A 25,284-nucleotide genomic window follows, 5' to 3' on the forward strand; every position below is an offset into this window, starting at 1 on the left:
CTGGACTGGTGGGGTTTACTGCTTACTGTGGCGACAATGATGTCAAACACTATCACAAAATGGGTAAAAATATACGCCACACTTGACACGCACGCAGATGACGCGCAACATCGAGGCAGGCTGTGTCTCACCGTTTTTCTACAGAGAGCCGTTTTAAAATATGCAGTTCAACTTGACTGGTGGACTGGCCGTAGCCCCTCGTCTACCCGGGGAGCAGTCCGCTACAGAAACACCTGCGTGCGGACGCGCAGACAAGTCGGTCTCTCCCCCGCTACCAGCCCGCGGAGGTGCCACTGTCGCAAGGCAACAAATTAAAGAGGCGAAGAGAAACGGCGCTCACCTCTTTAGTGTTGACGATGCCTCTGACGTATTTCCCGAAGACTGAACCCACGCAAAGGACGCTGGACAGCACGGCCAGGCACAGGAGTCTCTCCCCGACCCTCACCTCCATCTTTCTCTCTCCCCCGCTGTCGCTCGTCTGCTCTCCAGCTCCCCGAAGCCAGGCTGGCTCTCTCTGCACGGGAGCGCGCACCGAGGAGCAGGCGCGGGAGAGGAACCGTGCTCGTTCGCGCTGGTCCTCTCAATGCATGCGGCCCCCAGCAGCGGATGATGGTGTGTGTCTGTCTCTGCGTGTGTGTTTGTGTCTGTGTGTGTGTGTCTGGTTCTGTGTGTGTTTGGGAGGGGGTGGTGGTCGTGGATACCGAACGCGCGCGCACCGGTTCCGCTCGTGCTTTGTCAATGCGACACGTCCACACATTAAAAATGCCATCGGTGATTGCAATCATGTTTTCACTGGAGGTCACACACCTCGAACGAAGGAGCTCAGGGACGGATGACACCTGACCTCCTGCTCCAGATGATCAGACCAGGAAGTGTCAACAGGAAGCGGACATAGTAGGCCACTTTCTTAAAAGTTGTACGATTATTCTGAGTGTCCACTGTCCCAGTTATATAAAGAGCTGCATCAAGTCATTTGACCAATGACGGAGGTCAAAATTTAGGTAGTCTGTAATATACTGTTGGGGCAGTTTAATCTGTTCAAAACCAACGCATTTCAATTCAATTGTATTTATATAGCGTCAATAACGATACAAACTGTGTCCAGATGCTTTAAAAAAAACTGACCTGAAACCTCCAGAGCAGAAATGAAGCTCATGTGGAGGGACCCATCTGCTTTATGGCAGGAAGAGACAGAAAAAGGAGAGGAGGGACAAGATAAACATACTTCTGTCACAGATGCATACATCTGACTAAAGGGCATGTAGAATCTAATGATACGAATCAAAGATAGACTATAGCTGATGCACGTTACATGAACGTTTGATAATGAATATAAATCAAACCGTAGCTCCAACACGGGACACTTGGCTGGTATAATGACTGAATATAAGAGGTATCCTTGGCACCTTGGAGAATGGTGCATGCAGGTAGGAGTGGATAACTGCAGGCCATGAAGACTGGAGATTTAAAGATTTAATGTTGATCTGCAAAATAGCTTCAGAAATGCGGTAAAGTAGAACAGCATGAGTTCATTCTTAAATATAAAGATAAGTAGAGTTAAATGGAAAAAAACATGAATGCCTTAAAATGTAACCTATGCGCTCATGTTCCTCATCTGATCATCGGACACACGAATATCTGCAGTGCTTCATCTTAAACAGAAGGTCACTGTTTTTATTGACCTTATCCACAGCCCTGGCTCAATCTAAATATTTGCAAAATTCAATCTGGTGGCCCTGGTACTTACAAATGTAATCTGTAATCTTGTTTACACGCGAGAATACAAAAATCCATTTCAAATACTAAGACTGCCCTGTCAGAAAGATTGAATTATAATCTCCATGTCCTATTCTTAGTGACCTTTAGTCAACTTTTAGTTAGATGAATACTAAGTAAACACTTAGTCAAGCACAACAGGAGGGTTTCATTGGAGAATATATTTATTTGAATAAAAATCAACACAAATCAACAAAGGAAGAAACTAGCCTACTCCTAGCACTTTTGATACATCGCTCTAGTACGGAGCCTGCATAGAAAATGCAGTCAAACATTTGCATTCAATCTGATTAGCAGATCTGAAAGTAAAACTATCTCTGTGGATAATAATAATGCTTCATATACATTCTTTTTCTATTTACATGTTTGCACTTGTGGTGTTTCAACAACAACAAAAAAAAAGTAAACTTAAAACAGATTTTTCCAGTCTATGGCTTTTTTTTTTCTTTTTCTCTTTTTTAAAGGCTAATCATATTCTACATCAGTACTGATGCAGTGCAGTTTGCATATGGAGAACAGACAGGCTGTGACACTGACCAGCACCTGCATTTTCAATGATGAACAGTTAACAGTGGATATTTAACAGCAAGAACAGTACACTGTTACAAGACTCTGGCTGCAGTCTTTGGTTTGGCTTAAAGCCTGGAGCATATATCTCTGAACATTTAACACAAGGAAACATTTCTGAGAAGTGTGTGAGGTCAGTTTCATGCATTGGTGCATCTGTAGAAGAAGCAAGGAATCTGAAATCTGCTTCAAATGGAGTGTTGCCGTATGCTGGGTATATTATCTGTGAAGTCCAAGCTTGAGGTGATTCTAGTACAGTGCACAACAATAAACAGCATCACCGCATTTTCTGACTGAGGAAGCAAGAGAGTGAAAAGAAAAACGATGTGATGCAGCAGCAGTGTAACCACAGAACTTTGCAGTAAATGTTGCCCTCATGGCTAAAGCAGCTCTTATAAGTAACAGTATTGCACGTTGCGTCGCACTTTGCAGAAATCAGCCTGGGGCAAAAGAAATCTCAAGTGAAAACAGCTTTCAAAGAGTGAAACCGCTGAGGTATCCTGCACAACTGAACATCAAAAAAAAAAAAAAAAGTATTCTACTGGAAGTACAATGAATATTTCTACACTCAGTGGTGAATAATGTGGTTATAAAGTTGTTCACAAACAACGCAGAAGCAGCAGTGGTAATTAAAACAATACTGAAATAAATACTTCAGTAGGCAGCATAAGCAACAAACAAATCTACACAAGTGTCAGGAACAGGAAAACTAAAGTACAATTATGAAGAAGATCCAGCAAAACACCAGATGGACTCTCTGGTCAAATCATCTGCATTGAGGTCAGCCTAATGCATGACAGGTCATCAAGGGTAAGAGGCATATGAAGGCCAACACAGGAAGTGATTCAATTTGACACAAGTTTGTTTTTTGCTTTTTTTTTTTTTTTTAACATCTAAATATACAATAACTCTGCAGATGCAGGGGTGTTCAGATGAAGCTGATATACAGTACACTACAACGCAGTTAAGAAATCGTTGTCCCACTGAGGACTGACTAAACTTTTAGAGATTGCAATCAACAACAGATGATTAATACTGTGAAGTGTCTTGACTGTAAAGTGCCACACCAAACTTTATGCGACCGTGTCACACACGGACTGAGCTGGCGTCTATCTCCGTGAATGTGCATAGTGGACTCCACTTGAGGCGCGGAGCACAGAACCAACAACGTTGACATGTATATGTACAAGCTTAAGCTTCAAAATAAACTTGCGCTGATCAACAAACCACATTCTGCAAAAGTGCACAGTGAGCGTAAACGTCGGCCAGTTAAGCAAGCACAGACTTAAGCCCGACATCTCCGACAGACTGTATACATTTCCTTATCTTCACAGTCCCGGTTCTCTCCATCAATCTGACTAAAAAATATTGCAGTAAGTACTTCGAGCTGACAGAACTGAGTATGGTCTAATCCTGTAGCATGACTTTACTGCTGAAAATCCTGCTCTTCCACAGAGGGAGGATTTTGCACTCGGAGCATCAGCTAAATCCTATTCATCACACAGCATCCCTCTCTACAGACCTGGCAACCCCAGCCCTGTTACCAGGCAAGGGCAGGACAGTGCCAGCATTGTGGGCATCTATATTTAGTCGGACCTGATAGAGGGACCGAACCTCCGAAGGGCATTTTTGTGTACTTCAAAGTGCTTTGATGGCAACGTGCTCAGAGGAGTGTCCTCAGGTTATTGAAAACAAAGTCAACCCCGAATATGACAGGAAGGAGCGAAAATATCTGGACCACGTCTGGTCTTTTACAATCGGCCTTATTGTTTAACATCTTGGATTTTTGACGTGATTTGTAAAAAGCAGGTTGTTGGGACCAAATTGCCGTAGCTGGAGACAAATGGTTGTGTGACAGAGTGCACACTGTGAAGGGAAAGTAGTGAATGAGAGCACCTGGTGAGGAAACCAGGACAACCTGAGAGGAAGTCAGTGCAGTGAAGTTTAAAATGTGTATTGATAGATGGGCTTTTCACTGCTTCCTTCTGTCTTCTCTGTTCGTGCAGAAGGAGAACGCTGCACAACAGAAATCTTATATAAATAATAAAAACATTTAGCCTCTTTACACGTCTAAGACCTATGATTATTCTTGACAGGCTTACAAAGACGGGGCCCATATTTTCTGGTACGTGTCTCCAAATGAAAACCTCTCCGCAAACGTAATTGCAGCAGTCGTTAAAACGCACTGTTTGCATTAGTAATATCAGCACTACAAAAAGCACAAGGCAACATCCACTCAGGGCGCGGTGTCCGGAGAGGAGGATACGAGCTTAATTGGAAAAGGCCAGGTTTGTCGGAGCAGCTCTAGCTGAAGAAGCAGAGGTAAATATGGAGCACATTTCAAAATGTGGAATTAGATTACATTAAAAAATATATAGTACAAATCAACATACAAGTCTGCCTTGACTTAAGGATTATAACAGCAATAAAAACTGACAAAAAGAACTAAAAAAAATAACATAAATAACTAAACTACTACTCCTCCATTGGATTAACACTATAATTAAGAACACCAACAGTATGTCAACGCACAAGTAAATCACTTAATCCAGTTTTGAGTCTTTCGCCCTGTTGTGTTTTAGTGTAGTAATTCCGTTTGAAGAGGGAGTCAACGTAGTTACTATCCACAGAGTGACCTGTATTGACTACCAAACTGGCGTAATGAAGAACACAATGTGGAGTTATTTAGTGTGATTTAGAGTGGCTCCCTAAAGGATAAGTGGTCATTTTGATGGGGATAAATCTGCACAGAAGCTTATAGTGTTTCTACCACTATCTGATTAGGGCCTCAGATGACGGCCATGGCCCAGATGAATCACCCATTCAGCCTCGTCTCAAGAACGCTCTGCGTTGCATTATGTCTGAGCCGCTGGTGCCTAACGGGAAGTCTGTTAAATATGTGTGATGCATATGTGGGTGAGTGCTGGTCTCTGATCTAAGTAGCTGCTTTATTTTCATTTTATTCTAAGCCGCGGCTTCTTTCTGTTGTGGGTGTGTTTATTTTGTCTGCCAGATTTGCGTTGGTGCATAACGGTGCACCGACAAGTGGCAAGGATTTTAAAGCAGGGGAAGTTATAATATTTCTATTTTTTTCTTTGCACGCTGGGCAATTTCCTCGACTGACACCTCCTCACGTTTGTGAGGATGCCTTCTTCATCTTCCATTAGGCATTGCACTGCCTAAATTTGTCCAACTTTCATTTGCTCTTTCTCTCTCCCTCTCTGGGTAAACTACAGTCCACTTCTTCATCTAACCTTGTTTAAGCCCCAATGCCGCCAGCGTCAGTGTTATTCTGGGCTGCCACAGCAACTGGGCTCTCCCCATCAGCAATTTTAGCCCCTTTCCCAACTGCTAGTTCTTCTCCCTCATTGGGGCCAACAAGGAGTGGGCCGGTTTCCCCAGAAGCGGACAACCCCCTATCCGTCCGTTCCAGCTTGCGGTGCTTGCGCGGCTCGGGAGGCGTGTCCTTCTCGGTGAAGACGGCGCGAATTCTCTCGCAGCAGACATTGGCAGCCTCCCTCGTCTCCTTGGAGAGCTGCGATAGGCTGAGGAAGCCATGCGGGAGGTCGTCCACCACGCACAGAGTGACGGGCTGGTCCACGTTCCTCAGACGCTTGGCAAACATCACAGAGTCATCCAGCATGGGGTCTAACGCACAAGCCTGAGAAGGGAAGAGAGAAGTGGTGAGACAAAGGGACGGGGTGGAAATGGAGAAAAGCAAATTTAGAGTCCCTTCAGACATGTCAGGAATCTTAATTAAGGGATGAAGAAAAGAAAACCTAGCATCCCACTCTCCCTTGTCCCTGCTTTTACTTTCTTGCTGACTCACTAGACGCTTTAAAGCATCAGTTTCTTCATTTTCATATGAACACCTGATATCTGCAAAAAAACTCTCTGTGCTTTGTATTTAGAGTCACTATGTTCCCCTTGAACATTTACTATATTAGTCGAGAAGAAGTTTAGTCTACAAATCTGTGATATATCTGTAATCTGGTGACAGCTCCAAAGCTGCCTCTAATAGAGGAAAGGATGGAACTATTTTTGTCGGTACTCTTCAAATACTCAGCGCAAACACACGGAAGGTGATAGTGTGCCATAAAATGTTAACAGTACAATACCCAAAAGCAAAACGCTTTAATGCAATGACTGACCGATCTCCAAGCACTACATTTGTGTGAGTAACCTTTGAAGCAGTGTATTCATCGTCCCTCTTACCACTAGGTGTACAGGTGGCAGCCCTTTCAGCATGCTGTCGGGGGCCAGCAGAGGTGAGCAGAAAGGATCCTTGACCACTGGAGACGTCTGCAATGTCATCTCAGCCAATTGCTCTGAGCGCAGTGGCTCAAAACCCACGGGAAACTCCCGTGCGTGCCCCAGCTCTGATCCCTCCTCTTCAACAGGGGGCGGTATGGCCACTGAAAACAGGTCACCAGTCATGGAGGGCTCTCCATCCTTGGAAAGAAAAAAACTCACATCTTCTGGCTGCGTAAGAAAAGAGAAAATACGCAAGCAAGGTCAGGCAGTGGTTAAGGTAGACGATGTCAAGAAAATAAGAAAGGCCTAAAATATAATACAAGCACACTTGGTTATATACACACACACATATATAACACTTTGCCCTTGAAAAAAATCTTCTAAAACCTTGGCTGAGTTCCTGACTATTGGCTGAACCCCCACTGCAAGGAGCAACAGCATATTTAATATCTTACGTCACCTCTGCTTGCTGTTTTTCCCCGAGCCAGCTACTAATCCAGTCTGCTTGAGAAAAATATTCAAGCAACGATAAACTGAAAAAGTTGTCAGCACTTTATAGCCCAATCTGTTTAGAAGGGATTGGTGACATAATCTCAGTTCATCAACGTGAAACATGCACATTACTGCAGGGTAGGTGGCATTGTATGTACTGTTTAACCCAATCTCCGTAAAAGCAGGGATAACCTTATCAAAGATAAGAAGATCATCGCAACGGTGCTACACTGTAACGATGTAATATTCGTGTACCAGAGTCTACCAGAGTAACACAATGCAATGGTACTATCATCACCATCCCATTACACACACATTCCCACAACAAGCCCTGTGTTTGAACTCTGTTAACTACTTCTGGACAAGGGCATCAGCTCCGAGCAAACTAATCTCAGTGTAAACATGTTCAAGCGTGACATACAGTGCGTTCTGAGAGCAGCGTTGGACTGTCAGGAATGGAATTGTTGTGGGATCCTAAGTCCTGGCATGTCTTGCTCTTCACAGATAATTTCCTGCTGGGGAGCTCTGAAGGCTCTGAAGGTACAGGAGGGTCAGCATGAGGAGAAGAGATGGAGGCCTCTGAAATGCTCTTCCGCACCGAATCTGAGGAGGAGGGAGTACATTGATGAATGAGACACACATAAAAATTAGGTTTCTGAACAAATAAATAAAAGAAATCACTCAGATTAAGAACACAAGTTTGAAGACGCTGACAACAACACAATCAGTATCACTTATTCTACTGCTTCTAATTATCACATGTCCTCTGGTTGACAGCCAGCAGTTAAAAGCCTAAACTGCAGATTGTGCTAACTCCAGAAGAAGAGACGAGAAGTAGGTGGAGGAATTTCAAAAAGTGCTGTCATGGTGATATCGTCAGCCCGCCCTGAGCTGTCAAAACACAGCTGTAAGAGTCGTCATGGCTAGTCTCCACACAAAGCGCTACCCATCTCCCATCTCTTTAATAATGAACCATCTCAGTACCGTGATGGCCTTTTAATAATGTACACCCACCAATGACACTCTCATTAAATTGGGCTTGTATCAGTGGGAGTGTCACGTAGCTAAGGGGACACCGGGGAAATTACAGAGCACCACCAGATTTATGGTGACTGCAATTAACAATTACTGTCACAGCCCTGCTGCTCCAAAGAGGTGAATTGATATGAATGGGGCTACAGGAGGGCGATACAGCAGAGGGGGGGTAAAGTGTTAATTGGTGAGTTGGATGCTGGATAACGGGGATCCAAGTTGGTGACCTCCTCCATATGGGTTGTAAAGTAACTTTAGGGGAATTAATGGGGGATAGTTGGACTCATAACACTTATTGTTAATTGGTTTAATCAACACAATGAACATGTGGGAGGTACACACACAAATGTGAGTAGTACTATCCGCCACAAGATACGATCAAATACACATGCAGATTGCATCTATGGAAAACTTAAGAAAATTCAATTAAGAAAATTCCATGTACATTAATGCCACGCATATATCATTATACACGTAAATGAAAACAGTCGGCGGTCTACCGGTGGCTCCTGGTGAGGCCTCTGCAGCTGTGCTGGGGGAGGCGGAGGCTCTGTTGGGGTCCAGCAGGGACTGGATCCAGTTGGAGGCTCCCTGCCGGAAATCTCGCAGCATCAGCGCAGTGTCTCTCCTCACCAGGCTCAGAGTGCTCGCCTTCTCCACCTGCTTCTCGGCCTGCGGCTCACAGCCTGCAGAAGGAGGCGTAAGGGAAGGTTTAGAATGGGGCAATAGATGTTTGAAAGAGATGAGCGTTTTTGTTGCTCTTCAGTGTGCACAAGTTATTACCAAAAGAGAAAATGGAGAGAGCTATAACAGTAAAGTTAAAAAAAAAAATCTACCACACATCTATTTGTACAGCACAGAAGAGGCACAATCTGCAGTCATCAATACTCTGCAGTTCTCCCCTCATGAAACATCCATTTGTCAGAAGGAATACAAGAGTTTCTCAGGCGTTTTACAAACTTCACTAACAACAAACTTCCAATAAACCAAGTTGCTGTTGATACTTGACACAACACAGCTATTAATTACAATGGAACACCATTAGCTCAATAAAGATTATCACTGACTGGAATATTTTGCTTACTATACACCATGTGTGGAAGGGGCAACAATAAGACCCAAGAGCAAAGCAAGCTCTTTTATGATTAATATGACACAGTTCTAAATCTAAAAGACATCCAGAGCAGAAATGAGCTGATTCACTCAATTGTGTTTAGAAGATGTACTTTATTTTGCTAATAAATCTGTTGTTTGAGATGTTGTCAATGCCTGCGTTTTTTACATCATAAATTCGGTGCTGGTGCACTGTTCTCTGGCTGTTGGTCAGGCTGGATAAATCACTGGAAGACATTTTTATAGCAAATGGTTGTTTAGTTTATGAATTAGGACGATTAATTGATAATGGATACAGCTCGTTCCCTCGTGGAAAGAAAACATGATCATTTCGGATAAAGGTTGCTGTCACCACTATTACGGATAAGATGTGGAGCTGCAGACAGCTGAAACCTGCCAATATACTTGAAAGTAAGAAACATTATGAGAATAAATCTAAACTCAAATCTCTCTGAACTTTACCAGACAAAGAACTATATACTTTTCTTTTAAAAATCCACACATGTACCTGCGTAGGCGGCGAGACACCTGGAGAGCACGCTGAGCGGCAGCAGGGGATCCATAAGCGTTAGCAGACGGGAGGGCGATGCGTAGGCCGTCAGCAGGGTAGCTGGATAGGCTGCCACAAGGCCATCTGGCATTCGCACACCGAACGCAGCAGCGCGCATCGATGTCGTCACACATAAGTTGCCTCCTGCACTGTCGCCGGCCAAACACACTTTCTCTCCAGTCCATCCTGCAGAGATGAAAAGGAATCGGTGATGAAAAAATTGTAGGCAGAGAAACATTACAAGAGACAAACTGAAATATATTCAGGTGCAAAGGCGGCGTAGGACAACAATTAATAGAACGTTTTCCATCCACCATGCTGATAATATACAGTATAGCAGCTGTGAATGGGTGCTGCAATGATGTTTCTTTTTATTTGAAACAGTGTGCTTCTGTGGTCAGATGTACCCAAACCAAGCAGATGCAGGTTTCTTCCTGAATACCAAGCATCACAATTTGTGTGATACCTCAGAACAGCAAGTAAAGTGCAAGAAGCATGCAGCGTGGTCATGTTCACGGTGTTAAATAAATCCTCTCAGAAAGTACAAGGAATTGGGGAAAGCGGCTGCAGATTTACAAAAGCACTCCACAAACATCTTCACATTGAAGTAGGTGAGTTTGATCCCGTCACTGTCTGTCAGTCTGTCTGTCTGTCTGTCTGGTCATTAATTCTAGTGACTCACTTCTCTCATCAGCCCATCTAAGGTGTATACTGTTACTACTACACCCAAAGGATCTTATATATCTAAAAACAAAACTTCTGGTTTACAAATCTACTTGGGATAAAGGAATCTGAACTTTTTATCTCTTGCTTCCTGAAAGATTCTCTCAGATTTGGGTAGGTTTGGTGGGAAGCATGTGAACTGCCATCTTAAGGTCTCTCCGCTGTTGTTCTCAGTGGTTTAAGTCTGGCTCTGGCTAGCTCAATGAAATCCAGAGTCTTGATCCAAAGCCTCTCCTGCACCGTCTCAGCTGTTTCTTTGGGTCATTAACATGCTGACGGGTAAACCATCACCCCATTCTCAACTCACTGTACTCTTTAAGGACTAACCTTACACCTTACACATCCTTCCCTCAATTCTGATCAGATCTGATCCCTGAATCAGCCACCGAGAAGCAGGTATAAGAGAGAGAAGAGATAATCCTTTAACGTATCCCACAGTGGGGAAAGCAGGTGATGAGCTGTGCCTGGTGTTTGCCAGATATCGTGCTCAGCAAGACTGTCCAAAAAGGTAAATTCTTTGCCTCATCAGTCAGCAAACTCTAGGAAGGATACTGGTAGCTCATTTCTTTCATTTCATTTACTGAGGTCACTGAGCCCCTGGGAGAACTCGAGGCTTTAGAAAATTGTAACCCTCACCCTGAAATATGTCCACAATTTTATCACACGGGTCTACTGAGAGTTCCTGGCCGACCGCGTGGCTGCGTTTCTGCTCTGACATGAAGTGTGAATCGTTTACAAACCAGGGCCCCGTTATGAACAGCGCGTTGTGATCTGTGTACCTAGTAGGTGGTGGTTTCTCAGAGCCCAGCAGTAGGCGTAGAAGCACTCCTCCAAGGCTCTCGGGAAGGGAGCTTCAGGGGCCAGAGAGTAGTCCACCGACAGGATGGGGACACCGAGGTCCTGGGACCAGCTCTTCAAATAGGGCTGCACAAGACAGAAGACAAGGACATGGAGGCGTGACTTTATGAATGAAAAACACTGTCACAGTGGTTATATTACATGATGTTATATTTATGAGGGAAAACAGGGGGCACGATAAAACATGAAGCCAAAGTGACAGAAAAAGACGTGGTGATCTGGTGGAAGAAAGGCGTGGGGTGGTTAGTAAATATGAAAACGATGCGTCTCTTTGATGTCAACCGTCTGCTTTCTAGCTTAACTGTCTAGACAAAGGGAAAATGAGCATTGCCCTCACAGTCACCTCCATTTCTTTTTTTCTCAAACCGTAATAACAAAGGCACCCACATGGCCCATTTTGCAGGGTATGAAGAAAGAAGACTAAGACAAGGGGGCGGTGTTGATTTACAGGGTCAATCTACAAACACAGACTATCAGGACACCGAGTGTTTCTCTTTTTTGGATTACTACAATCATGGTAAGTGTTACTGTACTATTGACCTAAAGTATGAGAAAGGCACTGAATTTGAGCTGACACTGTATTTTTTTCCACGAAGCATTCTCCCTTTCTCCTCGGTTTTTATCTTTTCCCCAACACATTATGAACTTGCTATGACAGAGCTGACAGTGGAAGCGACAGATCTCCATTGGCAATGCCAGATAAAGGATTGTGTGACATCTCGGCGACCAGTGATTCAGCATGAAAAAGGCAGCAGAGCAGCAGATCCAGCAGTCAGTTGCGCTGTCACAATAAATCTTGGAGAGAGACCACTGACAAGCGAGCGCGCAGGTGTGTCAAGCATCGTTCGGGGCATGGGTTTGTGCGAATCGGTTAAGGTGTGTGTGTGAGCGTTTGCAACTAAGTGAGAACAACAGCCATTGTTGGCAGCGTACAATAGGTGTCAACGTGCATCTGAACCCACGGGCAGCTCTGTCAGTCAGACAGTTCATCGGCCTGCATAAAAGAAGCTAAGCACTGAAAAATAGCCTGTGAGGCAGAGAACAGCTGTGTGTGTGTTTTTCGCTCAGGTGGAACATGCGCTGGTTAAATTATACGGACTCAGTAACATCAATGAATACCCACATGTACTATTTAGATAGAAACACACACGCACGCACGAACAGAGTGAAAGGGTCTCTTCCCAAAGCTGGAATTAACAGGAGCTGCAGTCCCACTCATTCTCACACAGGCAAAACACTTATTTTGTGATCTAAAACATCTATTGTCTGTGCTCAAATTTTATTACTTCCATTCCTGTATTCGCAGAATCATTGCGCCATGGGAGCACTACAGGGTCCTGCAATGAAGGTCAAACTCTATCTCGTCCACGGGACAGGAAAACCAGGGCAGAGGGAAAGATGCAGTACAAGAGGAGGTATAGAAAACAACAATAATCTCCACCCTTAGAGAAACTTCCCTTGTTCTATTCTCCATTTCTTAGCCTCGCCTGAGGAATAAGAGAAAAGAAGGCACCCAGAAAACTAGAAAGGAGGCGAGTATACGGTGCCCAAATAAGACGAAAATGAGACGTCAAAAAGAACACCAAGTCCTAACAAAAAGAATTTTCTAAGATAGTAGAAAATTTGAGGGTGAGGATGTAACAAAAAAAAAAAAAAAAAAAAAAAACAGAGGCCAGAATAAGAGCAATAAAGGATAGTCTGACAAGTCTTCCATTAGTGCCCAGGATAAGCTTTCTCTACAGGGTTGTACAGTTCTCAGTTAATTCGACATGACAGCCCTGCTCACCCCTTCTGCGACTGCTCCCTCTCATCCTCTGGTTACTATGCAGCTGCAGATCATAGATGCCCATGTCCTTTGCAATTTCACAGAGCCCTGTTTTGCAGCAGCTATAAGTAACTTGATGCCACATGAAGGCACCACGCAGTCACAGATGACCACATTCACACAGAATAAACAGGACGGATGAAGTGACTAAAAGGAAGCAACAATATACGTGGCAGACAAAGGCCGGCTTTGCATGCACCTAACGAGTGAAGAAAGCCCAGAGAGAGGTCAGGGTCACTCAATTAAGCTTTCAGGGAATAATTACAAAATAATTAGCTCAATGGTTCATTACATGTGAAACTATTGACAGACAAAGAGACTCAGGCTGGTAACTCCTCTGCTTCTCTGCTGTCAGCCAGTGTCTGTATAATAACTACTTTGATTAACTGGGGTTCAATTACAATTAGATTGAAAACATCATTGAAGGGAGGAAGAGACGAACTTAGCTGCATGACCACTTTGAGGATACAGGGTTAAATCCTGGAAATAACAAACCCCACACCAGGTGTCTCAGAGCGGAGGTGCAGAGTAGGAGTGTTTTGATATGGAGGTGCCAGATAACATATGAAATGGTCCATACCTGTATCTTTATCACCTGTATCACAAATAGGTAAATTCCCTTTGTCACAAAGTCAAAATGCTGCATCATCTTGCAATACGAAAGAAATGACATCGGGCGCTTGTTTTAAATAAGCCTGATCTAGTCCCATCTCACCTCGTGAGACTTGGAGGTCTGGGCCACAAAGCCTCCCCCATGGAAGTGAACCAGGAGGCATGGAGAAGAAGGGAGACGCTTGGCTTTCATCCCAAGAGACAGAGATATAGAACCCCCCTCAGGGCGGCAGAGAGAGAGCAGCGTTTCACTGTCCTGTTAAAAAAAGAACAAAAAATTAGGATTGAGAAGTACAGAAACTTGCAAAATGGTCAAATACTCTCGATATGTTGTTTAGATCTAATGTTCACGTGATGGCAGTGATGATGTTTGTCTGTACTGTCTGCGATCAGCAGCGCTCCTTTGAGAGACGGAAGATGAGGGCTTTCTGCTGGTGCACGCTTGTATTTTGAGACATTAAAAAGAAAGATGTTGCTATGTTTAAATACGGCAGCAATTGTTCGCTGATAGCAAGTTTGGGTAAGTGCCCTGCGACAAAGAAAGGAGGAGAGCAAACTCAAAGGAAGTGCAGTCTCTCAGGAGAATTAGAGACAGAAAATAAAAATTTAAAAAAAGGGAGACCTATGACAGAAAAAGAGAGTAGGAAAGATAATGAAGGGGATTAAGCCCTTCTAAAAGCTGTTGTTTACTTGAGAAGCTGAAAAAAAAACAGCTATCCCATTTTTATTAAGTACTGCTGAATTTATTTATTTATTATGGCTGGTATATACAAGGTGATTTCCCTGCCACACAACAAGTACTTGAGCTACAATAGAAGTCATAAGAGAAACATAAATATGCATCAAATACTAGAGCTAATTCTTCATAGAACGCATTTAGCTTATTTTTTTTTATTATTATTATTGGATTGTCAAGTAGGCCACAACTGTGTGAAGTGATTACTGATGAAGTACCTGTCCTTCACGCAAGTCATAAGAGATGAGTCTCATCTGAACAGGAGCAGGGCCGATGTGTGCAGATGGTGGAGCTATAGTAACAGATGCTCCGTGGTTAGCCGCCAGGGGAAGGTCGAAGGGCACGGGGGGCACAGAAAGAGCTCGGTTCACCTTAACTTGAGTGGATGTCATACTAGCCAGACTCTAGAAGAAGAGAGACGCACAGAGAATGGAAAATCAAAACAGAGGGGCATGTCGTTTAAAAAATATATCTATAAAAATAGGAGAGAGAAGAGAAAGAGTGCAAGTTCCAGATTAAGTTAGGTCACTGGAGAGAAAGAGAAACTGAATGAATAAAACATGAACCACATTGAATAAATTGAATTCCACTCTATTATTACTAAAAGTCTGTAGGCCACATGCATAATGACAGCAGGGTACTTTTACCAGAGCAATATAGAGCAGGCATAGGTTTAAAGTGAAAAGGTACATACGTCTGTATTCATGGGTCAGGCATGAAAACACAGTTGGATTACTTCGATTACTTTGAGTGTGTGACAAGCAGCATGAATAGTCTACTTACTGATAGCACCTCGGTCTCAGTAATGTTCCAGAAGGTCTTCCAGAAATGTACATCCAGGTTTTGGGTAATGCGTTCAAACTCTGCCCCTCTCAACTCTGGGTCGATGGCATACTTTCCTGAGGTAAATAAAGAGCTGGCTGCTACACCTGGGAAAGGGAAGAAGGTGGACATAATGAGGAGAAACGGCCAAGTTATGCCAAAAAAAGGACAGGCAAGAAAAAGAAAACATGAATATGTATGCTTAATGAGAGGGTGAATGAAAAAAAGCACACAAAACACAAAAATATCAGTGCAACAGGTAAGAGAACAAAAAGTTCACATATCCAAAACCAGCAGAAATGGGCACAGGAAGGTCTGGACATTAAAACTACAGTTAGAGACTGGAGTCTAGCAGATAAATGCAACAAAAAAACAAAAAAAAGTAAAAGGAGGAGGGAAAAAGGACGGAAGAAGAGCAAGAGACATCATCAAATGTCAAACCTCAGAGATCTGGCTACAACTGAGAACCTGTCAAACTCAGCGTGAAGCCTGATTTATACTTCTGCCAAAAACAACTAGGCAAGCAAGAGATCAGGCTAAGGCATGGTCTTCATTAGAGATCTACTGTGCAGTTGTCATGTTCACTCAGAAACACTCCTTTGCTTATACATGTAGCCATCACTCTTGGAAATGAAGGGGCCATAAGAGAAGGGTTTGCATTATTTGGTACCACGGACTCTTCAATCTCCAAACTAAATATAGACACAAGGCAGCTAATGGTGCTTACAGAGATAAGTGCAGAACCATTCAGGATAATAATAGCTGTGGGAAAGAAGCTACTTTAGTTTACTACAGAGAACTGTGGTGAAGAGGGGGGGTTTCCGGTACACTCACCATATGGTGCAATACTTCCTGCCTCCACTGTGATGCAGCAGAGAGCACAAGAAACCATGAGAGTGGGATAATTCTCTTTTTAGATGTTAAATATTTATGTGTGTGTGTGTGCGTGTGCGTGCATGAACAGTACAAATGTGTATATGATGGTGCATGCCCTTCTATCTCTACCTCTGTACATAACTGTGTACATGTTCAAAACAGTCTGAAATATAGAAGAAGCACACCAGCTAGCTCTCGGGACTCCAAAGGATGAAAGAGCATCTACAATCCAAACACACAACATCAAAAGCTAAGCAGTCAGGGGGCCAAGGAGCAAAGTAGAAGAGCCGTTGGGATGGATGAGTACGATCTATGAATGTGAACGATGTGCCTGGATGATGAGAGGCTGCAGCTACAGACAAGATGATGCTGACCTATTCCTGACTGATGGCGCTTGTAGTTTTCTCCAAAGGCCACGAGGCCGATAGCGATGGTTTGAAGAGAGGGTCGAATGGCTGGAGTGAACTGGAGGGATGGAGAGGAAAAAAAAAAAAAAAAGTAGATTTACTATAAATTCCAGTCCAATATCTAAGGTAAATTTAAAAACAACAAACAGACTATTTAAAACTGCAATCATTTAAACAGAACGAGAAACACAGATGATGGAATAGCGAAATATCAGAGAGGTATAAGATATTAAAAGTGATAGAAAAGTTCTCTTTATTTTTCTTTGGTAGAATGTATTATGACATCAACATGAGACCTTTGATAGCTGCATGTCTGAGGGTGTTTGGCCTTTCGGCTGTGTTGTTGAGAGGTGTTTTATTTAACAAAATGGCTGCGTTTTAGCACCGTACTGTAGATAACGTATTTCTCCTTAAGTCCTAATCATGCAATGTCTAAAATTCTACTTCATGAAGCCTAAAGTAACTCCTGCTGGATAACTAACCCAATTAACGGTTTTCCCATTTTGCGTTTCCCTCACTTTCCTCTCCCCTCTCACCTGAAAGCCCAGGCAGCGGCCGTAGAAGCAGCCCTTGTGCATGGACGCGTATTCGCGGACGAAACTCTCACTGAGGCCGCTCTCATCCTGGAAAAAGAGGTTGCCGTGGCTGTTGTCGTGGAGCATGCGCTGAGCAAGGTAGAGCAGGGCGCGCAGCTGGCACAGAGCATTGCAGTACGCCTCCATCTCGGCCGCGTTGTGCGCCACCCTGAAGAAGATGCTGCGGCGGTTGGCCGTGATGTAGCGGCCCTTGTGAATGATGTGGAGAAGGCAGCAACGCACAACCTAGAAAACAGCACATTTGAAAAAACTCGTGATGACATTTCTAAGTCGAAGCATGCATACACAAGATTTTCACAAAACATCATGTTCTTAAATTAATGACGATGTAACGTGTATATATAGGGTTTAATAGCATGTAACAAAGCAGAGCATAGCTCTTTAATTGTGAACTCAGGCATGTCTTCTGGGTGTGTTTGACTTGTAATTAAGATTAGTGTGGTAAGCTTGAAGGAAGAAAAAAACCATGTGTGATAGCATGCTTGAATGTGAGCATTTAACAAAAAAAAAAAAAAAAAAAAACCTGCTTCACCAGGGTGTTACAGATTAGTGAGAGTGGTACTGCAGGGATGAAACGGATTAGAAATGTGGAAATCGAGAGGGTTGGAAACAGAGTCGCATTTATTTGCTGCTCTGCTACACTCATTCAGCGGCGTGGAGCTTCAGCAAGTGAAGGTCATGATATTTCATCGATAATCACACAAGATACAGTACATTGGATACAGTAATGTAGATATTCCACAGCAGAAGGAATTTATCTAACCAGATTTGCAACATAAAATCAATGTGTAAAACAAATTGATTGCCTTTGGAACAAAGGGATATCAGTGCAAACAGGTACAGATGAGTAGCTTCTCACATTATGAACAGAATGTTGATAAGAACTGTGCTGCAGTATTATTGTGATTATTATTTTCCAAGCTGCACCAGGGGTTCAATGAAAACACAGATCCAAGATTTTACTCCTACACACACACACACACACAAAAAAAAAAACCCTTGAAAGGATGTCAGGGCCTACCTTGACCAGCGAGCGATAGCCATTAGCAGGTATGTGCGGGTCGAAGTCAAAATGATGGTAAACGGCAGCGAAGCCGGAGATAACCGGCTCCAGGCTGTGGGCGTGCTCCTGGATCAGCTTCATGGTCTCCACCAGCCGCCGCGCCGCATCGCCCTGCGACCCCTTGGCTCCTCCCGAGAAGAAAGTGGCATTTTCTTCGCACACGCTGTACAGGGCAGCAAACACTGCCTTGGTGTCCATCACTGTAATGAGCGAAACAAAAGAGAATGGAAGAAGGTAAAACAGAGAATTGGTGGGTCTTGGATTGCATGTATGTGTTAATAGCACTTTTACTAATGTGACTACATTTGTCATAGTAAAGAAATTCTCTTTTTTTACTAAAACCCCATAGCCTGGTATATGTGGACTCGCTGACTGAAACGTGCTAAGTAAGCCTTGAAATTAAATGATGTAAACCAGGGCTAAGAGAGGTATCCAGAATCCCTCAGAGATCTGAGCAGGCATGCACGGAACAAGAGGAGAAGGCAGAGGCCCTTTGCTCACATCATGTTGCTGGGAACAAACACAGATTAGTCATACACTGACAAAAATACACAAACACGCTCAAAGAAGAGTCCCAGAGGGAGGTATACGGAAAACAACACACAGCTGAATGTGTTTATCAAATGTGCTCGTATCTCTGTCTACCCTATAACAGCGTAACAAAGATCCAGCACGGTGTCGCTACTGGGTTCTGTTTTGTTGGACTGTGCTCTTCCACCAAGTCACCTGAGACGTCAGTTTCCATAACACCTGGCTGAGCTGGCTGGTATTTACTGTACACGGCAACTGGCATGCTGATAGACTGGGGGATAAGAAGAAAGGGGGGCGGAACCAAGAGAGCAGTGTCTCTCAATACAAAAGGTACATTGCTTTTTTTAAATTTTTTTTTATTAATTCCTCTTGGGGAAATCACTTTTCTGTCTGTTATTAAAACTTCATCAGCAATTTAGGAACGTAAAATATACCAATCAGGAATAACATTATGCCCACTTGTCTAATACTGTGTACGTCTCCCTTGTCTCCCTAAAACTTTTCTGACTATTAGAATATTAGTGGGGGCCTTTGGGCCCACAGATACTTGATCAGTTTGCTTTGCATGCTAAAATGTCAACATATACTATTTAAGTGAAATACTGTCACAAGGGTCAAAGTAATAATAGAATCCTGACCCAACAATTATTCTGCTATTATCTGCCATCCACTAAGAGTTATAAGGCAATTTGAGCTTACCAGAGGAATCGCATCCCCCTCATATCTGCAAAGAGACATTTATCAGCTGGACAGCTTCTAACATGCACACACATCCTGCATGAAAAATCCCTTCAACCACTCATCTGCTCATTTCCCTCTTTTGCTCTTCCTCCAACTCCACTTATCTCTCAGGGATGCCCATTTCTTCCACGTGCTACAAGACCAGATATCCCCCTCGATAGGCAAATTTCACAACAGCGAATGCAAATTTTTAACTGTTGTAACTACCAAACTGAATTGCGCGAGGCAGATTTCCTCTGAATAGCTTTGGCCAAACTGCACTGAAAAATGCGTCCCACGAGAACACACCCAACCTCGAAACCCAAACATCACAGGGCTGTGCCTTTTAACAAAGCAGAAAGCAATCAGCCACGCGTTATGTTATATTTCCAGTCATCTATGTAGTTCAGTTTGTTTTGGTCACGAGCAAAAGAAGGTCTAATTGTCAGCAAACAGGGAGACTACTGTGTATGTTTGCATGATGTTGACCTCACGTTCACGGTGGATTTCCCACTCGGCTCTAGGGTACACAGACACACTGAAACACATCTACAGAACAGGCTGAGCGGACTGCACCGTGCAGCACTGCATGGGAATACATTTTTCATTACAAAATCAAGTTCTATCGATTCTTTGAAAACTTAACAGAGCAGCTTTGGGTCTAATTTCACACTGACTAAATAATTTGAAAGTAACATAAGCTCATCCAATGATTTCAAGGTAAACTCCTCACTCATCTAAGCATATGCAACTTCTGGTGCCACTTTTTTAGGCTTGAACCACAGAAAAGAATCCTCTACTCTTCCGTAATTTCAGTCTTGGTGAATTTGTCTCCGAATAACAGCAGTTGAATGTTTTGCAGAACCTCAGAAGACAGCAGAGTTAAAGCAGGGATGGATAAGAGCATAAACAATACTGTGTGACTTGGAGTTTCTTTCCACTCAGCTTGATGCTGCCTCAACGTTTGCACTAATCACACAGATGTTCTTCACGAGGATCAGTGACTGAAGTCTACAGTGATACTGAAAGACTTCTAACACTAATGGACACTGGGATTGTTGCTCCATCTCAGGTTGTGGCCGACTGCCAGCGGATTACAGACAAAGTGCGATTGTTAATAATCTGACAACACAGGGGCCACTTCATGTTCAACAACATAAAACTGGAAAGATCATGAGACGCACACAAAGAACATCTATAAATACACTTTCGTCTGTCTGCGCGGACACGTTCCTGGCAGTGTGGCCTTACAGGATACAATGACAGGCCCGGTCAAGCAATCACCCGAATGCCACGCCACAGCAGTCCAGGCAGCCAGGGCACTCAGCCAAAATTAAAATGACATCGCTTAATTAGAGCCCAGGAACAATGCTCTCATCTAAGCAAACCAGAAGGTCTGAATAAGTTTTTCCTCAAACCTCGGGTGTAGAATAAGATGTCCTCAGACTGGCTCAATGACTAAGGCACAATCAGACACTAACGTCAGGGAGTGTATCATACGCAAATCTCATGCAGATGAAGTACAGTACCTTCTTATCAACTCAGAACTCAAACATGCCAAGATCCACTCTTGTGCAACACAAGGTAATAACACAGAGAACTAATGAAGATGTTCAAGCCAGGATCTGCCAATACAGTATGTCCTCTTTGGAAGTCCACAGAGGAAAAACATGACTCACCCACTGGCTCTATCGCATCTGTTTTTTTGTGAATAAGCAAATTTTCAAGGCCACCTCCAGCCACGTCAATACTGAACATGTTTCAACATTATCCTTCCGTGTTTCACTGGCCACCGTCATCCTGACGCAACCATTAAACTGTACCTGGTTTCTCCACATTAAATATGGATGACAGTGAGCATTAATAAGTCATGTACAACAACTAGCACCTGCAACATCACAGACGTAGAATGACTCCTGCTGGGCCCGCAGACAGTATGAATGGAGTGTTTACATAAAACTACCTGAAAGAGGCTTCTGGCACAGCACACAATAAATGGTTAAGGAGCATCTATTTAAAAGCTGGAAAATAAAAAATAAAAATTGTTTTACCGGAGTCTGTGTTCAAGGCTCTGTCCTTGTCAGTCTCCTCTCTTCCACGAAAGCAATGAGAGCATGGAGAAAAAGAAAGAGAGAATGATACAGAGACACAGAGAGAGAGACAGAGAGAGAGAAAGGGAGGGAGGGGTGGCAGAAAGGGAAGATATAGGATTTTGCAAATGGACTGGTTGTCTCTCTGGGTCTGTCGCTCCCTTGTCTTTACGATGTGTGTCTTCACCTCTCAGCTTCTCTATGTCAGCCTGTCGTAATTAATTCCACTCAGAAGCACTGTGCTTTTCATCTCCTTCTTCTCTGCTGGTCCCTCCTCCCATGTCTCTTTTAACAAGGGTGGGTGATCTGAAAACAACCCCAGCCCGGTTAACTTTCCCCCAGTGACACTCGTGTACTTTGTTATTGGCTGTTCAACCTGCAACTCCCAGTGAACTTCCAACCTCATTGGCAGAAAGCAACCGGAGAAAATTAGCTCTACACTTTGAAATCGGATGCCGTCTTTAAATCTCATTGTCTCTGATCAACAGTCTAGAAGGTGTCTAGACATAACGACAATGAGAATTAAAAACATCTTCACATGCTGCAAAGCCAATTCATTGTCTCATCTCTTCACTTGAAAAGTTATTAGAGTTTCCATAATGTTTGGCTTTACAAAATTCACTTCAGCCTTAAATGCACCATAACAATACTAAAGTGCTATGTTTAGGTAGTACCAATGTTAAACTTTTGAGATATGGCCTGCATGCTGTTCTATTTTAAGGAGGAGAAATGTGAAATATGTGCCAACTCTTGAGAAACACTAACAGTGTTCAATAATAAAAGGGGAGCATGGACAGCGCGTGAACACCTAAAAACAGATGGTGATAATGTAATCTGGAGAATATTTTTCCGGGAGAAAACATGAGATCAGTTTCAACTTTTTGACCGATACCACAGATGACAGTCCCTTAACGCCGAGAATGGAGACATGACCCATTACCTTCTCAGAGAAACAGAAGCAGGCATGCACAAACACACCCAGGGTCAGGGAAACACATGCACACCACTAAAGCCAATGATGAAAAATGTTGTCATTTTTGTTATGTTTGTTCTGGTTCTTGTTGTTATTAAGAGGGTTATGAGTCACCTACTGTTCTTTTTCCCTGTTTACTCAGAGCGTATTTCAAGAAAGATATATTCACCGGTCACAATAAGAAAAGGGCAGGTATAAATAACAAAATGAAAGATGGTTAGACTCTTTTTAAGCCCTTTGCTTCCATATGTATCATGGCTCACTGTCACTAAAAGTAACGTTTTGGTCTCTATAAGTATTAATTTCTTTTCATGACTGTTAGTGGGCGAATAATATATAAAACACCCACTTAGATTATATTGAGGTTTAAAGCTAAGCAAAAATTAAGAGCGTGGCTGCTTTGGCTGACAGGTGAATGTGTCAGGGGTCAGGAATTAGGTGGAGCAGATGCTTTTGAGTTGTGAGTTTCACGGTTGATTCCACCTCCAACACTGACGTACTTCATGTATGCGCCCTTTCTACTTTCCACTGTAGAGCGAAATAAAAATAACAGGACAAGTAGGTTTGCTCTTTTATTACTCATGCAGTAAAACGTAACTTCAGATGCAAACAAGGAGTTGTTCTTTTGTCCTTTAAAACCTGCTCATTTACATTCATGGCCAGAAATTAGGGGCTTGGTTCCAGCCACTCACAAAACGCACAAGAGTCACTCTAAAGGAGCCATTTCTAATATATTCCCTTTCCTGATTCTTGTGAGGCTGGTTTCGCAAGACTAGTCTCGCAGGACCATGCTACTAGATTAGTGCACATGTGAGAAAGGCCCAAAACATGATCTGTGGATTTAAAAAACATGGCGGCAGAGAGGAGCTGGACAAAAGCAAAAACAAAAGATGTGTCAACTAGAAGTAAAATATTGGGTGAACCACAAATCTCCAGCGACAATATTAGTTCTAAGAGAAACTTTCATAACCAGGCAAGATTGTTTTGAAATTGATATACTGTATTGAAATACTGTATCTCTGAATGAAATGATATTAAACTGAATGAACCCCCCCAATCCCCTCTACCCCCCCCCCCCCCCCCCCCATTCTCACCAACTCTAAATAGACCCATTCTGCAAGTGTAAGCCCAAGGACATGAAAGCTCTTTGGCTGTTGCGCAAAGCTGTTGCAAACTCAACATGTGAACACAACGTTCTTTTCTATCTGTGAAAGAACAAATAGAACTTTATTTGGGAGGAACTTTACCAAATAACTGGCATGACATCTATAGGGACCATGTTTTAAAAATAGACGGCTCTGGGCATTGCACAGGCAAGAAGAGGAGCCTATTGCACGGGATGTGGAGTCATGTGCTGGTTGGTTTGACCCTTCTCCCAGACCGAGCACCTTCCAACACACACACAGACATGCACACGACCAAAAAGCAACAGGAAACAGGAAACCAACAACAATGAGCAGCCACAGCCCCTGCACACCAGACACATGAAGGGCCCAATTCTGTTGTATAATATAATGTCTCTCATGGAAAAAACAACAACTATTATTGTAGTTATCAGAGCTGATGAAAACATGACAGAAACTAACACAACAGGTAAATCGGGTTTAAAAAAAAACACTCTTATCTTTTTATATGAACTTAAAACTGACACACACACGTGTGTGTGCGTGTGTGTAGTTTTTCATATTTTATTTGCATAATACTGAAATATATGAAGTGTAAACTATCGTTCACAAAAGATAAAGATGAAAAAATCTTATGGTGAATTATTATGGTGAATTGGAAGAACTGGTAGGACTATGTCAGTTATTCCAGAGATTAAAACAGAGAGTGTGTGTGGTGCAGCCAGCAGATCAACAGTGCCTGCTGGCTGCCATGTTTCAGACGCTGTCCATTCGTCACCATGTGTCATCCTGCTCCCTTCTCTTAACAGATTTATGCCCAGGCCAGCACAACAACCAACACCCCCCTCCATATCTCACACTCTTATCATAATCGGTTAATCTGGTCCCATCCCCTCTCTTGGGTATGTTGTACCTGTTCAGGCGGTTCCTGTCATTGTCAGCTGTTGAGACCGGGGCACAGAACATGACACGTAAACATGAATACACGTATCTGTCATATACTTACAATGCAACATCCAGTATAGCTGTGATATTACGATTACTGCTGATGTCACTACTAACGACTAACCACACAATATGCAATTGGCTACGGTTACTCAGAACTACAGACGTGCCAGCGGTTAGGGTTCATTTATTTCAGCAACAGACATGAACAGACTACGCACATAATGTGCTCAGTGCTTCCCCTTTTTTTAATGTTTAACAACACTCAGGGGAGCTACGCTAGTGATGTAAACCCAGGCAGGCTACCGGGGGGGAGATAGCGTAGCTGCTAACGCAAACTAGCGGAGGAGGCTAAGGGGGAGGGGGGGCTGTTAAATGGAAAAGCGACAGGGGGTGAGGTTGGCACGGCACGTTAAAAACTCACCCACTGGACCCTCTTTGTGTTTGGACGAGCGTCTTCCATTCACACCTTTCTCCAGTCTGCTACTCCCACCGCTCTTCTTGCTCGACGCCATCTTCGCCCCCTCTGTTTACGCCCCGCCTCCCACGTCTCCCCTACATACCTACCTGGGCGCGACGAAGGCCCGCCCACGCCAAAA

General features: G+C 43.4%; 2 protein-coding genes across 4 annotated transcripts in view; both read right to left on the reverse strand.

The window, feature by feature from the left end:
* The window catches only part of tmem145 (transmembrane protein 145), a 35,864-nt gene extending 35,269 nt beyond the window's left edge, over nt 1-595 (reverse strand). The window contains exon 1 of the mRNA XM_047598551.1: nt 341-595. Coding sequence (XP_047454507.1) covers nt 341-451 — 111 coding nt within the window. The 5' untranslated portion in view covers nt 452-595. The remainder of the gene's footprint in view (nt 1-340) is intronic.
* Nucleotides 596-1,922: 1,327 nt separating this feature from the next.
* Nucleotides 1,923-25,259, reverse strand: lipeb (lipase, hormone-sensitive b). 3 transcript variants are annotated; one of them, XM_047598502.1, is made up of 15 exons: nt 25,110-25,219; nt 24,654-24,681; nt 21,605-21,645; nt 18,261-18,502; nt 17,180-17,464; nt 16,611-16,701; nt 15,322-15,467; nt 14,757-14,942; nt 13,906-14,058; nt 11,287-11,431; nt 9,743-9,970; nt 8,622-8,807; nt 7,511-7,692; nt 6,559-6,825; nt 1,923-6,004 (listed from the first exon to the last, which is right to left on the reverse strand). In XM_047598502.1, the coding sequence occupies exons 1-15, from the start codon at nt 25,198-25,200 to the stop codon at nt 5,603-5,605; spliced, it is 2,673 nt and encodes an 890-aa protein (XP_047454458.1). In that variant the 5' UTR covers nt 25,201-25,219; the 3' UTR covers nt 1,923-5,602. The 3 variants fall into 3 exon arrangements, with proteins under 3 accessions (XP_047454458.1, XP_047454460.1, XP_047454459.1); XM_047598504.1 differs by lacking the exon at nt 24,654-24,681 and having other exon boundaries at nt 25,110-25,210; XM_047598503.1 differs by lacking the exons at nt 21,605-21,645; nt 24,654-24,681 and having other exon boundaries at nt 25,110-25,259.
* Between the last annotated feature and the right edge of the window lie 25 nt (nt 25,260-25,284).

This window comes from Mugil cephalus, chromosome 11 (genome assembly GCF_022458985.1).
Source record: "Mugil cephalus isolate CIBA_MC_2020 chromosome 11, CIBA_Mcephalus_1.1, whole genome shotgun sequence".
NCBI classification, from domain to species: domain Eukaryota; kingdom Metazoa; phylum Chordata; class Actinopteri; order Mugiliformes; family Mugilidae; genus Mugil; species Mugil cephalus.